Source organism: Ambystoma mexicanum, chromosome 13, assembly GCF_040938575.1.
Source record: "Ambystoma mexicanum isolate Mex_15411 chromosome 13, UKY_AmexF1_1, whole genome shotgun sequence".
Classification (NCBI taxonomy): domain Eukaryota; kingdom Metazoa; phylum Chordata; class Amphibia; order Caudata; family Ambystomatidae; genus Ambystoma; species Ambystoma mexicanum.
This window is the reverse complement of record NC_090938.1, coordinates 86,168,002-86,180,840: the sequence shown is the minus strand read 5'-3', so window position 1 is coordinate 86,180,840 and position 12,839 is coordinate 86,168,002. Positions and strand designations below refer to the sequence as shown.

Sequence of the window (12,839 nt, the reverse complement as noted above, 5' to 3'; positions counted from 1 at the left end):
CTTTATTTGGTGGTGGCACATTCTTTATTTATTTAAGGAGGAGTCTATTATTTTGGCCTTCATGTATCTGAGCACCGCTTTCAGCAAGGCTGATCGTGGCAAGTTGTGAAGTATGCTCAGATCCATGAACCGCCCTGGTGCCTTGCTGGACCTCATGGAGAGACTTCATCTCTCAACAGTGGTGTGTGTGAGGAGTGGGGACTTTTTTTGATGTAGAAGTTGGGATGCGTCAAAGCTGTGTATTGGCCCCATTGCTTTTTTGTTTGTACATAAAGGGCCTATACGACCATTTACTTAAATCTACCCTGTATATTCCTAGGTTGGGCAATAGGTGTTTGCCCCTAATGGCCTCTGCAGATGATACAGGTTTCCTAGCCGTACCCCTAAAGCCCCACAGTGTCTTGTAGATGATCATTCTCAAATTATGGACACACTTGGGCTAAAAATAAATGCCAAGAAATCGATCCTGATGGTCTGCTCTAGGGGGAAGCGTCCACCAAGGTTTCCTGCTATATTTAGCAGACGGAGCAAATCCCTAGAGTGGACAATTTTGATTACCGGGGGCTAGAATTGCTTCGAATTTGGCGGCTGAAGCTCATGTTGAGAAGCAGACCTTGAGATTTAAACAGGCAATTGGGGGGGGGGGTCTGCCAGAGCATTGGGCTTGTTCAAATTAAAGCCAGTGGAGCTTGTGCTTAAGATCTACAAGGCTAAAGCCACTTCTGTGGCTAGGTATGGGATGGAGATATGGGGTGTTTTGGTAACACTGAGTCTATACATGTGGTTGAGAACAGTTTTTGAAGAGAATATTGGGGTTACCCAAGTCTGCCCCTAACTCTGCAGTGCACCAAGACCTGGGCAGTTTGTTTCTGGGTGATCTTGTTGCTTCTCAGCCTGGAAGTCACCGGTTTAGAGTTTGGGGGAACAGAAAAGCGATTTTGACCCAGGACCTAATCAATTATATGATCACAAGAGACTCCCACCTGAGGATTCCATGGCTTACATACGTAAAGGCTGTGTTTGTGGATATGGGAGTGCTTTTATCCGACAGACCTTATAACTTTTAAAGTTGGAAAAACTGTGAAAACCTGTGTACGCCAGTTTATTAGGGAGAAAAGAGAGTCACTGGAGACTATGAGGCCAACAAACAGGTAACATTTTATTATTAAGGCCCCAGGTCTCCATAAGGACTTGTGTTGGGCTCAGAATCCCTCACAGCTTATTCCTGTTACTAGGGCGCATTTCAATTGTATTCACCTGAGAGCATTGATGGCGTTTTGGTCCAAGGGGAGGTGGACCAATCATGCCTATTCTGTGATGCCCCAAAAGAATATTTAGTGCATTTTTTCTTGTTTTGCTCCGCATCAAGAAGAAAGCGTGCATTGAAAACAGTTTTGCAGGGTCAAGGTTTTCGATGTTATAAGCTGGCCTTGTATTATTTGTTATGTGCGGACTCAGTCTAGGTATTGTGGGCTGTCATGACGTTTCTAAAGTGTGCCCTGTCCTTGAGAAAATATGAACTATGGTTAGTTTAAATCTCCATATGGAGATGTTCTTAGGGGGTCTTAAGCCTGCTGGCTCTAATTTTAATCATCTTTTTAATCATTGTTTGTAATATTGTTGTCTAATGTTGTCTGTTGATTATTATTGTGTTTTTATGGTTTGCTTTTCTTGACGAAATAAACTTATTTTTCAGCATCAGTTTCAGTTGACTGGAAGGAAAGAATTGTAAATTTAGCACTTCTGGGCTAAATTGTCAGAACAGGCCAGAGAAGATTGCTTGCAATGTGTTTTGGTGGACTGACTTCTCTTTGCAACATTCCGGGCAAGTATGGACCACCCCTTCCCTGTGCTGCCTTTGGGTCCCTGTGGTACTATTAGAGTTTTCTTTGCTTCCCCAACCCTCCCTGTTCCCACTCTCTTGCTCTACCACACTGCCATATCTTGGTGCATCCTCTTACCCTAGTTGCAGCGCTCTTTGATTTTCCTGTGTCCCCACCTCCTGGATCCCAACCGCAGCTGGTTTTTGTTTGCACGGTCAGTCCTCTAACCCCTTACTGCCTCACTTGTAATGAGGCCCAATGTGTTTCAAAGGACTTCAAGGCAAGGGAGGGCACAAGAGAAAATACAATAACATTCTTTCAGGCCATGAACAGTAAGGATGTGAAATTAACTATCGTACTCAGCCGGACAACATTTCAGATAGTTCAAGAGCTAAGACATAGATAAGGAAGGGAGGGGGAGAGTGGGAAGGAAATGGAAACAGACCGACAACTACTGTACTAGGCCTCATGACATTTCTGGTAGAGCCAGAGAAAAACAAGAGGTGATGGAGAGGGGTGAAGAAAGGCAGGGGAGGAACAAAACATGAGACTATCATACTAGGCCTGAGAACATTTCAGCTGGTGCTGGGGGAGGGGAACAAGTAAGGGAAGGGGGGAGGAAACAGACGAGGTTGCAATCATACCAGGTCAAGGGACAATTCTGTTAGAGTAAGTGCATAGAAGAAAGTAAGGGGAGGAGGGGAGTAGATAGGAAAGGGAGAAGGGAGAGGAGAAGAGAACAGAGAGTAAGTAGTCAAAAAGAGTGGAGAAGCAAGAGGGGAGAGTGAATACAATTGCAGAAGTCAGTAGTGACACATAATGTTGCAAGCCAGGATACAAGATGAAGATGGAAACAGCATGATTCAGGGCCACCATGAGAAAGGGTGACGCACTGTGAATCAATGAGTCCATAAAGTCAAATCCAGCATTGATCACAAGACGGTGATGGTGAAACCAGAATGTATCAGGACAGACTCCTGCAGAAGTAGGCTGGAGGGGGGAGGCGGGGAAGCAGGGTAGAAGAATCAGACAAAACAGGCAATACCTGTGTGCGAGAAGGGGGGGCACAAGGAAACATCGCTGGGGGAACAGAGTGTGGGGATGGCCTTTGGGGACAGAGGGAGTAAACACATGTTGGTGAATGCTTAGCTGCTGTCTGAGCACTGTTTTGGCCCCTGGGTCCTCCTGGTCCGCACAGGTCCAAACAGGAATTGCCCTTTTCTTTGTCTGCCATTTACTTAGTACCAAATATTTCATGGATTCCTCATTTGTCTGGGGCACGATTATAGTCCATGTTTGGATGCAAAAAATTCCCTCCGTAAACACCCTCATTTACTGATGCTCACCCTGATTCACTTCAGTAGGTACTCGAAGGGGGCAAAATTTGGAAAAGTGTCTGAAGCAAAATGTTCGATGTGTTGGTTATTCCTTTGAAATGTATTACTACTGTGTACATTTTGAACGTGTTAAAAAAAAATGTTTACGACCACTCCAAATATGGGAAATGGTAATGTTACATTTTAGTTAAGTTCATTCAAAGAGCACAATCAATCAATCTTTCATGGACATTTTCTCAAATGTGCTGAAGCCATTGAGTGTCTCAAATATGCAGCACAAAAAACAAACATCACTTGGAAAAGCTCCATCTGATGCAAAGCGAAAATCAATATCAATATCAAGAGCTTCTGAAACAACAAACAGCAGCATGACATGCCGACCAGAGGACAAGATTAACATTCTCCAGGGCAAATGAGATGTCAGAGCAAACTGAAGCAAGACCTGCTGACATAAGGACAAGAGCAACATCCCCCAGGGCACATGAGACACCAGAGCAAACTAAAGCAAGACTTGCCGACCAGAGGACAAGAGCAACATCCTCCAGGACACATGAGACAACAGAGCAAACTGAAGCAAGACTTGCTGACAAGAGGACAAGAGCAACATCCCCCAGGGCATATGAGACACCACTCGATCAGGACACGGGCACCCTGGGGAACCCGAGCTAGTTGAATATGCAAATTTCATAAACTGAAAAGTTCTGTGTTGATATTTCTTGCTCCCTCTGCATCTAATCACTCACATCTCCATATATTTGCACACGGTGCCCTGTGAACTTCATTCTTTCCCTCCCTCTTCAACCCACCTTTCCATTCTTCTTAGAACTCTGCTTTTTCTCACTTCTCATCGGTACTTTCCCCTTCGCTACACCTCCTTCCCTCACTGCCCCTCTTTCTTTCTGCCTATCTCTTTCCACCTCTCCACATAGACCCTCTTTCCAGTGTCATAAAAAAATCAAAACGTTTCACTTTGACAACGCTATGTGTAAGAAGCCGTGAAAAAAACAGAGCAGTGCACCAGCCAACTGTAAAGAGGTAACCGTGGCTGCAAAGGTTTGCACTTTAAATATATGTGGGTAACGTTCTTTCTTTAATCTGGGACTCCCAACATAAATGCAGTTACAACAACAATAAAAAGTGTTAAAACATTTTGTGTAGCAGTTAATAAAACTGGCAAGCAGTGTTCCAGGATTCTCAGTAAACAGGCATAGCGTGCCTTGTGAAACCCCCCAGGATATTAAACAATAAAATTAGAATCCTATTTTATGAACTGTTACAAACTTTATTTACAATGTACTACAATCTTTAATCCTCTGTGTGAATCTAAATGTTAAAATCGCAATACGAGTCCGCATTATAAAAACGCTCATTTGTGACACGAGTCCAACTTATGCTTTACCAACTTTCACTCAACATTAGAACTCAGTTATTGGATAGTCCAAACCTTCCATTTTTGTTATCTTAAATGTACATCTTTAGTGCATTACTTCTCTACAGTACAGGAATCAGGATTTTCTGAAAAAATCACATAATTATTAAAGCCACACCTGATCTGTATCATACATATGCCAACACTTTGAGCACAGGCCAGCCATGGACAAACAGCATGCAATCTCCATTGTTTGGCTGTCTCTCCTGCAACTAATGGGAAAATAGAAGTGTGAGCTGCTTCTCTATGATCCCTTAAAAGGTCTGATAACCAGTGGTGGAAGTGGGCGGGAGCAGTCGGGAGCGGTGCTCCTCTACTTCTTTTAATTAAGTTTTACCGTTCCTATACTTTTATTTAAAAAACAAATCGTTCCGGGACGGTTTCGTTTTAAAATAAAAGTGTCGGAAGAAGTTGAAACTTGCACTTTCAGTGCACTGCACTGGACGTGCCCTTAACAGCAGAAGCATGTGTTTTGGGGTTTGTATTCTGCATGGGAGGGGGCATAGCGATGGGGTTTGTGGGAAGTGGTGCATGGCAGTAGTGAACATAGTTCCACTACTTCTTTTCGTACACTTCGACCACTGCTGATAACACCTCTCTCCAGCCCAGGAATCTCTCAGCAGGAGCAGCCCGCTAAGAAGGCTTCAAAGGGTACACCATAATCAAAAGGACTAGTCTCACACCATGGTGTTATACCAAAGGGTGGCAGGAAAAACTCATGGCCAGTTTCCAGTGCTTGATGTGCAAGATATTGAAGCTACAAATAATTTTCCAGTGCCTCTTTGAGTGACAGCATCAACTATGCTGGCTTGAAGAACCATCTGAATCCCTCCTTTTTCAGCTAGCTCTGTGACTAAATAGCCTGGTCCCGAGACCAAGACACCTTAGCGTAATAGCTGATGGTGCAATAGGGCCCAACTCTTGGGAATAGAAATCCCCAACTAAGGATCAGGGCTTTCTTCATTGGCTATTGTCACTAATTGCTTCCTCTTGCACTGTTGCGGGCCATAATGTCTTTACTGCCAGTGGTAATGCTGCAGACTGTACACTATTTGACACGTTGGATTATTTTCCCCCAATATTGTAATGTCTGCACATGGTATTCAGAAGCCCTTTTCACTTTCTTAAGAGATTACATTTTTTAACACATTTCTAGTCTCAAAAACTACACTTACAATCTGTAAAATTCTGCTGGCACTCTAAATGCACTTGAATAAATAACTACATGATTATCTATAACTAAATGAGTATTAGTGGGTAAGATACAGATACTGTGCACTAGTGACCACTCCAGAGTTCCACAATAAACAATATTATATTATAAGTCGGCAGCGAACACACTATTCCCACAAACCACCCACTGGGGCTTGGACAAGTTAAATAATGGATTAATGATATGGGAAGGCGACTCACACTCAGACACAGGGATTGATCCCCTGTGCTTGCCTCCTCCTATTACAGGCAATATAGATAGATCTAGACACCACTTTGCTCTGATTCGGAGTATCGATGTACACCAGCCAAGCATTTATATATGCTGGGGACGTTCGCTGTTTAATGTGATTGCATTTTCGGAACCAGATCTCAGATGAGGCAGTTCTGTGATATTTGGGGACTCGTAACCCGATCTGAATTTGTTGTTTTCGACATTACTCTTACTTATTCAAGACTGGACGAACTCTCTAGGTGAACGATCAAAATTTCAGCTCAAACAGGCCTTGAGAACGACCCGGTGGTCGAAACACGTGTCGGCTATGCACCACAAAAAATACATTTCTATTTTGGACCTTTCCGTTTATTATCATACTTATCCACTGAATTGCTCAGTTCTGGAAGTATCAGTAGTCTGAGTGCGAGTCACCTTCCCATATCATTAGTGCATCACATGATTATCTAATGTGAAGGTTTCATGTAAATCAAAACGGGAAGATAATGTGTAATTTCTGTGTAAAACCTTGCAAACCTATACTTTGCATAGGTTAACATAAACATCACTGTATTAGTAATCCATTCTTTTTCTGCAAGGTCTTATAAAAACCCTCATCTTTCCACCGTTCCTCCATGGAAACCACTGCCTACCAGTCTTTCACTTCTCCTACCACTATCCACTCTTTCCCCCTACTTTTCCCTTTCTCTTTTACCCTCCTAACCTTTGCTTTCATTGTCCCCACTTCCTCTAGTGCTAGTACATGCCTTGGACGGTGCTGACATCAAGTCAGAACAGTGTTATAAAAGTACTCTTTTTTCTTTCTAAAAATCTGTGATGATCTATTTTACAAAAGAAAAGAATGTTTACCCTACAGTCTTGGGAAATTATGAAGGAAGTAATGACATTATTGAAAAATGCCCAAAGACTTCTCATGTTTCCTTTAAATGTCTTATTTGGTTGGTAATCGAGTTGTAAACTGTTTTAAGAAGAAAGAACTGTTCTTCTCAATTAAATAAGCAACATCCACATTTCACAGCACTTTACTGTCTTCCGGAAATACAGTAATTGTTTGAAAAGCCAAAAAATGAGACATCAGAAGGAAAGTAAATTGTTTCTTTGTAGGCAATGAAAATGCAATAGGCGCAGGGATGGTGTGAGGGCCTTTCAACTCTTTCAGTTGAAATGGACCTTTAGCATCAGGACCCCGAGTTTCTGGCCCCATGTTGGCAGTCTTATCACAAACACAATCCTTCTTCAGTTTAGTACATTACATGCGTGCTTCCCAGAACATGTGTTACAGGATGCCTTTGCTGATGCCCTCAAGCTGTCACTTCCCTTGGTCCTTGCAATATCCAGCCGCATTCTAATCACATTGTTACCTTTCTAATCAGAGTTCAACTTCGTTATCAACTTACTAACACAGATAGCTTTTCAGAAGCCATTTAGGGCCTGATTCACCAAGAGTTGTGTATTGTTTCAGCTCCCTGTGGGTGCCTTTCTTTATTCTGTGCCAATAGACCTCTTTCATTGGATAATTTGTTGCTACCCCCACCCCATTCTTGTAGCTCTCTGTTAGAAATCATTATCTATGATACCCAAAATTGTCTCAGACTGCTTTTCCGAGCTGCAGGTAAGTGGTTCCCCCTAACATCTGCTCTCTCGGACTAGGTCTTGCTGACATCTGCAACCACTCCCTAGCCTCTGGTTCTTTCCCTTCCTCTCCCAAGAACTCCCTTGTGCACCCCCTTCTAAACAATCCTTCTGCTGATCCCTCATGACAGGCCAACTACCGCCCTATCTATACTACGCCCTTCCTTGGGAAATGCCTGGAGAAGTTGGTCTTCCCCCAACTGACCCAACACACTGAGTTTGCTGGCTGTTTACATGAACATCAATCCGGATTCTGAGTATCACTGTGAAGAACTGCTCTCAAACCTTGACTCTAACACTCCTGCTGTTCTCATTCTCCTTGACCTCTCTTCTGAATTTTATAAATCAACACCCTATCACTATAAAGCCGCTACAAGGTACCCTTGGTATCTCCGACCGGGTACTGGATTTGTTGACCTCCTTCCACACTGACTGCCCCTCCCAGATTTTGCTGGGCTCCTTCTCCTTCACCACCACTCTCTCTATATGTGGTGTTCCCCAGGGCTCTATCCTCTCACCCTGGCTCTTCAATATCTACCTTGCACCTCTTGCTCACCTGATCTCCGCCTTCTCTCCTCATTGCCACTGTTACGCAGGTGACACACAGCTCTTCTTCAAGCTCTCCTCCTCCTCCTGCTCTTCCTCCACCTCTATCATCCCGGAATATCTTTCTGCTATCCAGTCCTGGCGCACCTTCAATGATTTCTGTCTTAATGCCAGTAAGATTAAGATCCTTCCTATCGGGTCACCTTTTCCCTGTTTCCCTCCTACACTCTGACCACCCTCTATGGGCTCTTCTCCTTCTCCTTCTACTGAATCCCAAAACATTGGGTTTATCTTCAACTCCACTTCAATCCTCACATCTTGGGCCTTGCCAAGACGGCCCACTTTCAACTTCATCTCCTTAGAGGCATTATCCCTTTCCTTCACCTAGAAGCTCAATGTCAGTAGAGCTCTGGTCCTCTCCAGGCTGGATTACTGCAACAGCCACTTTCTCAACCTACCTCTTGCTTCCCTCTGCCCTCTTCAACTAATCCAGAATAGGGCGCAAGACTTGACCTTGGCCTCAAGCCCAGGGACTGTATCTCTCCAGGCCTAAGATCTCTCCACTGGCTTCCAGTTGCCTTCCAGTTGTCTACTTGTATCAAGACCCTTTGCATCACCCATAAGGCTGCCTGGGGCCCCTGGACCATGCTACCTGCAACTCCCTCTCACTAAATTCTCTCCTTCTAGATCCCTTTGATCTTCTTGCTCCAACTCCCTGCTGGACAAGTGCTTCTCCAAGCAGCGAGCTGAGGGCAGATCTCTTTCCTCGGCTGGCTCCCTCCTCTGGAAAAGTCTCTCTCTCTCTCTCTCTCTCTCTCTCTCTCTCTCCCTTGAACAGGATCACCTCAAGTTCCACAAAAAACTCAAGATCTATCTCTTCTTCACCTCCTTCTCTCTCTCCCTCCTGTGCTAACCATGCCCACAGCTGCTGAGGTTGGCAGTTAGGTCCCTCAAGAGTCATTATGGCCCTGGACTTTTGCCCAATCGCCACCAGCATCCACTAACACTGCACTGCCCTCTGGGCCCACACCTGTTAGTTGGGTGGTTTGTCTCAGCCTTGCACTTATCTGATGGGCGTTAGACCTCCCGCTTTGGTTGTTGATGCCTGCGCCCATGCACTTACCTGTTGCCTCCCCAACAGGCTCCTCTGTCACTTCCCCTCCCCCTGGGCAACCCTTTAGCACTTACACCCCTGCCTCCACCCCCTTCCTTTTCTCTGCACTTGCACATTCCAAATGTCACAAGGTCTAGTAGGACCACTGTTTGTTTTCTTATTTATTCATATTAATTCTCATTTACATGTATTTGTTCCCTTGCTCCCTTCCCTTTTGCCTTGTGGCGCTTTGAAACACTGTCTTGTATAAGCACCATATAAATAAACAATAAATAAATAACTAAATACATCACTTTTAAATGGGACCCTACCAGCCCTCACACCTTTTCAGCCAGCCCAATGTAGAAGAACTGTACAAAATAAATAATGCTAGAGCATTTTCTATCACTCACTCTGCTACAAAAGTGAGCATTATGTTTCCCAGATAATGTAATTAATCTCATTCGTTGACAAACGTGGGAAACCAACTTATTCACATTTAAGATGATTTTAAAATACCTGCCCAGGTTACAGAAATGTGCGTTGGCACGAGTGCAAGTTTTGCATGGTATTAGCACAAGTGCGAAATGTGCCAGAGAACAAAAAAACATACAATATTATAGAAACCTTACACTACTACAAGTGCAATGTTTAATGATATTAGCGCTAAGGAATGTTTTTGTACCTGGTCAAAGATTACCAAGTGCTAATTCCTTGCACTGGTGCAAAAGTCCATTGAAAGAATAGGTGTTTGAATTCCACTTGCAATAACACAACAGTTCTGTAATATGCCCCTCAGATACGATCTCATAGATATTCTCCCCACTTTCTTCCCTTGTCAGACATCGGGAGTGGTAATGCAGGAATTTGCACTAGTGAAAGAGTAATTTTCACCAGCATAAGCAAAAAACATATTGTTTAAACTCATGTTGCATCAGGGCAACAACTAGGGCAAACATTGCCTTGGTATAAAAGTGCATTGAAATAACATGTTTTTGCACTATGTCGATTTTTGCTCATAGTGCACTTACACGGGTGCAAAGTCTCTGTAATAGTGCCTCAGGTAGTCGATCATCTCTCAAAAATGCAAAAATAAAAATCAGCTAAATAGGTAGAATTACTGCACCGATAATTCCACCGGGGGGCGGAGGGGGTAATTCTGCTGAAATCCCCAATATGAACTCCAAATTAATGGGCACAAACACTGCCACCCCCACCTCTAATCTGGTGATAAATTCGCCAGACCAAGTGGCAGTAACAGTCATTACATTGAGCAGTATACCACCGGATTACCACCCAACTCACAATGATGCCCAAGATGTCGAACGTATACAAACTCCAGTTTGTGATGAACCAGACATATTTTGCAGACATCTTGCTCTGCAGCGTCTGAAGTTTACATACATTCACATCCTTTACACCAGCAATGTGATCAAATGCATACTCTATGACGTAATAAAGGCTCTAGAGAGGATACAAGTAGAGGATACAAGTTACCTTCTTCAGATATTCAACAACTTGACTGCTCCTGATCTGGTGCAGGTTCCCTATAATGGGAAGAGGAAAGGGACCTGGAGGCAGTAGACTTGTATCATGGAAAGTCCTCCAGGCAGACAGAAGAAGCAGGCAAGCGATGCAGGTGAGTAGGTAGGCAGGCAGAGCTTCCACAAACAACATGGCAGCGGGTGGAATCTGTGCCAATCCTGGAGGGTGCCCCTCTTATGCCCAGCTGCCTGTCTTAAGTGTGAGTATGCAGTTGAGCACTGAAATTGTATTTTTTTACCTCGTGTTCTTGCAACAGGTTTCCTACTTTCAACTGAGCATGACAGGGACACGCCTACCAATAGGGAACATTTTTGAGAGGCTTGCCAGTTGGCTTGGGATCAGTGTTTGGCGCATAACTCACAGTCACGAGTTCTCGGTCACAAACTTTTGTTGGACCTAGTCCATTGCCAACCTTTGCTATGCACTATGGACTCAGTTAACTTTAGGAACCGATGTGCTAACCAGACAGACTGGCAGAATTAATTAGATAGTCTTGGATCTGTCCCAAAGACAGCCATTTGAATCCCTTCTCTTGATGTTACGCTATTCTGTGGGAAATGTTATGCTAATCATATTTGCAAATAACAAATATTATGCAGCAAATACCTATTGTTTTGTTTTTTCAACGTCTTTCTCAATGCAACTTATTACCCGATCCTCCCGACAATACCAAGAACTCGCTCTGAAACGCCATGCCATGCTCGGCCGAGCAGTTTTTGCTACAGGCAACATAGCTCCTTACATGACTCCAACAGACAGACTCCAGCCAACTTGCCATGTCATCAAAATTGGACAGGAAGAATATGGGAGAGGGCTTAGATCCACACCAACTCATACTGACGGGTGATGGGGAGTTCCTCTGGATTTTGACATCCTGCCTGGGACCATCCACTCACATACTCTAAGCGGTACAGCATGACTGGTCAACACAAATGCGGAAATTCACTGATCTCACGCGAAAAACCTCAGAGCCAGAAGGTCATGTGAAAATATGAAACCAGACAAATTCCATCTAACTGATAAAACATGCCACTTGCATATATAACCATTCTTCTAATTTTGGCACACAGTGTGTCATATTTTACATTCCAATGCATATCTCAGAATAAATAAAGTCGGCAGATTGCTAATGTATTGCGCATGTTTCTAAATCCAAAGTCTGGTTCTGTTATTAAAGGGGCACCTAGAAGCGGAGAGTTGAGTTATTAAGGGATAGTTGTTACAGCTTCAACTCCATAACCTATCATGGTAGGCTTTGATGTTCCATGTTGCGGCTCCACGCGGTGTGCTGGGGCAGCGAGGAAGAAAGGGATGTGTTGGTTTCACTGTAGAGAACCATAACTCACCAAGTAGGGTGTTCTTATAAGAGTGAGTTTGTTTCATAAAGACTGATGTTGACTTTCTAACTAGTCTGTATTCGATTTTATATGAGGCTACTCAATGATAGAACCTGTGCTCCTTGAATATGGAACTAGTGAAATTTGTGATACATATCTTAGAGTGTGAATGTAAGATATGTCTGGCTGTATTGGGCACTGCGTGGCTCAGGTGCCCCGGAAAGATGGTTAATATGGTGTAAGATATATCTGGCTATGGTAGGCTCTGTGTGGCTCAGAATTCCCACAAAGATGGATAATATGGTGTAAGATATGTCTGGCTAGGGTAGGCTCTGTGTGGCTCAGGTTCTAGAGAAGGATGGATGATAGGGTGTATGATATGAATGGCTGTGGTAGGCTTTGTGTGGCTCAGGTTCCTGAGAAAGATGGATGATATGGTGTAAGATATGTCTGGGTAGGATCTGTGTGGCTCAGGTACCAGAGAAAGATGGATGATATGGTATAAGACATGTCTGACTCTGTTAGGCTCTGTGTGGCTCATGTTTCAGAGAAGGATGTATGTTATGGTGTAAGATATGTCTGGTTATGTAGGCTCTGTGTAGCTGAGTTTCCTGAGAAAGATGGATGATATGGTGTTAGATATATGTGAC

The 12,839-nt window shown here is 43.7% G+C and overlaps 1 protein-coding gene across 1 annotated transcript in view; it reads right to left on the bottom strand.

Moving 5' to 3' along the window:
* LOC138520912 (cytochrome P450 2A13-like) overlaps positions 1 to 11,112 on the bottom strand; it is a 63,204-nt gene extending 52,092 nt beyond the window's left edge. Inside the window, exon 1 of the mRNA XM_069633339.1 lies at positions 10,805 to 11,112. Within this exon, the coding sequence (XP_069489440.1) occupies positions 10,805 to 10,984 (180 nt within the window). The 5' untranslated portion in view covers positions 10,985 to 11,112. The remainder of the gene's footprint in view (positions 1 to 10,804) is intronic.
* Between the last annotated feature and the right edge of the window lie 1,727 nt (positions 11,113 to 12,839).